This window comes from Salvelinus sp. IW2-2015, unplaced genomic scaffold (assembly GCF_002910315.2).
Source record: "Salvelinus sp. IW2-2015 unplaced genomic scaffold, ASM291031v2 Un_scaffold1305, whole genome shotgun sequence".
NCBI classification, from domain to species: Eukaryota; Metazoa; Chordata; class Actinopteri; order Salmoniformes; family Salmonidae; genus Salvelinus; species Salvelinus sp. IW2-2015.
Genome location: NW_019942829.1, coordinates 103,460 through 106,099, shown reverse-complemented (window position 1 = coordinate 106,099; position 2,640 = coordinate 103,460). Strand labels below are relative to the sequence as shown.

At 41.3% G+C, this 2,640-nt stretch overlaps 1 protein-coding gene across 1 annotated transcript in view; it reads left to right on the top strand.

Annotated features, from left to right (window-relative positions):
* The window catches only part of fktn (fukutin), a 21,464-nt gene that overhangs the window by 8,639 nt on the left and 10,185 nt on the right, over positions 1 to 2,640 (top strand). The window contains exons 3-5 of the mRNA XM_024137776.2: positions 624 to 824; positions 1,511 to 1,788; positions 2,152 to 2,284. Of these exons, the coding sequence (XP_023993544.1) occupies positions 624 to 824; positions 1,511 to 1,788; positions 2,152 to 2,284 (612 nt within the window). The remainder of the gene's footprint in view (positions 1 to 623; positions 825 to 1,510; positions 1,789 to 2,151; positions 2,285 to 2,640) is intronic.

The window sequence follows — 2,640 nt, the reverse complement described above, 5'->3', positions numbered from 1 at the left end:
TGGCTGATTTCTTTTGATTTTCCCATGATGTTAAGCAAAGAGGCACTGAGTTTGAAGGTAGGCCTTGAAATACATCCACAGGTACACCTCCAATTGACTCAAATGATGTCAATTAGCCTATCAGAAGCTTCTAAAGCCATGACATTATTTTCTGGAATTTCCAAGCTGTTTAAAGGCACAGTCAACTTAGTGCATGTAGACTTCTGACCCACTGGAATTGTGATACAGTGAAATAACTTGTCTGTAAACAATTGTTGGGAAAATTACTTGTGTCATGCACAAAGTAGATGTCCTAACTGACTTGTCAAAACTATAGAAATTTGTGGAGTGGTTGAAAAACGAGTTTTAATGTCTCCAACCAAAGTGTATGTAAACTTCCGACTTCAACTGTATAATCAAATCAAATATTATTGGTCACATACACAGGGTTAGCAGATGTTATTGCGAGTGTAGCGAAATGCTTGTATACAAAATGACTTTCCGCTAGTCTTTGAATATCATTTATGTTGGGTTAAAATTATGAATAGTCTATGTGAGTAACCTGTTAATTTCCAGTCCTCTGAGCCATATGTTCAAATGGGTTGTTTGTTGTTGTTGAATCGGGACCCTGTCTACTAATACAGCAGGTGGTGAAGAAGTTCATGGGTCTTGTCCATAAGTACAACATGCCAGTGTTCCTGGTGGACACAGCCTCCCTAGGCCTCCTCTCTCAGGACTCTATGCTGCTGAGAGACAGCCTGGTTAAAGAACCCCACTGTACTTTCCTCTGCACTAACAGAGACGTCCTCACCTTCGCTCTGCTCAACAACCTTTGGAAATACGACGTAAGGAATTAAGCGACACTCGGCTATAGATAACAAGAGCTAGATATAGAGCGAGATGTAGAGCTGTAGAGTGAGATGTAGAGTGAGATAGAGCTGTAGAGCTAAATGTAGAGCTAGTTATAGAGCTGTAGAGCTAGATGTAGAGCTGTAGAGCTAGATATAGAGCTGTAGAGCTAGATGTAGAACTAGATTTAGAGCTGTAGAGCGAGTTATAGAGTGAGATATAGAGATATAGAGCTAGATGTAGAGATATAGAGCGAGATATAGATGTAGAGCTTGATATAGATATATAAAGCTAAATATAGAGAGATGGAGCTAGATAGAGCGAGATGTAGAGATATAGAGCGAGATATAGAGCTGTAGAGCTAGATGTAGAGATATAGTGCTAGATATAGAGCTAAATGTAGAGATATAGAGCTAGATGTAGAACTGTTTGTCTAATTATGTCCTCATTGGATTCTAAGCAGAGCTTTGTTTTCATTATAGTTGATAACGTCATTGTCGTGATGTGTTTGACTTTTCTGACTTGTCCAGTAGTTATTTGAGCAGAAGTCTGGGTTGTATTCATTAGTACACACCGTAGCTAAATGTTTTTCAATGGAAAATTAACTATTGGACAAGTTTGTTCTTTTTCTTCCATTTGGTGCCTAATGAACACGACCCTGGTATCTGTCTATTGTGATCAGGCTGGTTTGGTGGCAGCAGCTGAAGAGAAGGGCTTTGAACTGTTGGAGGTGCGAGGGAAAGACCCTCGATTGGTCAGCATGGACGACCTATCAGGAAACGAGATCCCCCTCCACTTCCTGTTCCGTCTCCAAGGTTACGTGGTCCATGTGGTGGTCCTGTACGAGCGCAGCGGGAACTACCTGTGGCATGGTGTCCTGCGACTCAAACCAAACATGGACAGGAAGTTCGCCCCCTTCAGAAGGCTGGACTATGGCCGCAACGCTGGAGCCTATGACAGGTAGGTAGACACCAGGAGTGTGTATTCATTAGTGCACATAGTAGCAAACCTTAGTAAAACCTTTTGAAACAGAACTTTTACAACGGAAACAATAGTTTCTTATTGGATAAGTAAAAGTTAGTCCCTTCCCGTTTTGTCCCGTTTGGTTTCTAGTGAATACACCCCAGCCCTTCTTTCCTCTGTGCTTTCTTCTTCTGTAAACCTCCCATTCCTTAGAATAGTCCAGAAACAACATCGGAAGGGGTCATACATGCTCATGACAAGTCGTACAATACATTATAACTGCAGACGTTGAGTATTTATCAATAACCACAGAAGGTTGTAGATTGCAAGAACTTAGCTTGGTTGTCTCTCTCCCGTCAGGCCAGAGCTGGTACTGACCACCTTGGACGGGCTGGATGTCCGTATCCCCAGGAACATCTCTGGATTCCTGACTGAATATTCCCACGCTCGTTTTCTGGAGTGTAGATACAGGGATGCACGCTCCTTCTTCCAGGTCTGTACTTTCAAGTCTCACTATTTTACAACATTTTGTTACGTTACAGCCTTATTATAAAATTGATTAAATAGTTTTTTAACCTCATCAATCTATACACAATACCCCATAATGACGTCACAATACCCCATAATGACGTCACAATACCCCATAATGACATCACAATACCCCATAATGACAAAACAAACCTGTTTTTTCAAAATGTTTGCTAATTTCTATCACATTTACGTAAGTATTCAGACCCTTTACTCAGTACTTTGTTGAAGCACCTTTGGCAGTGATTACAGCCTTGAGTCTTCTTGGGTATGACGCTACAAGCTTGGCACACCTGTATTTGGGGAGTTTCTCCCATTCTT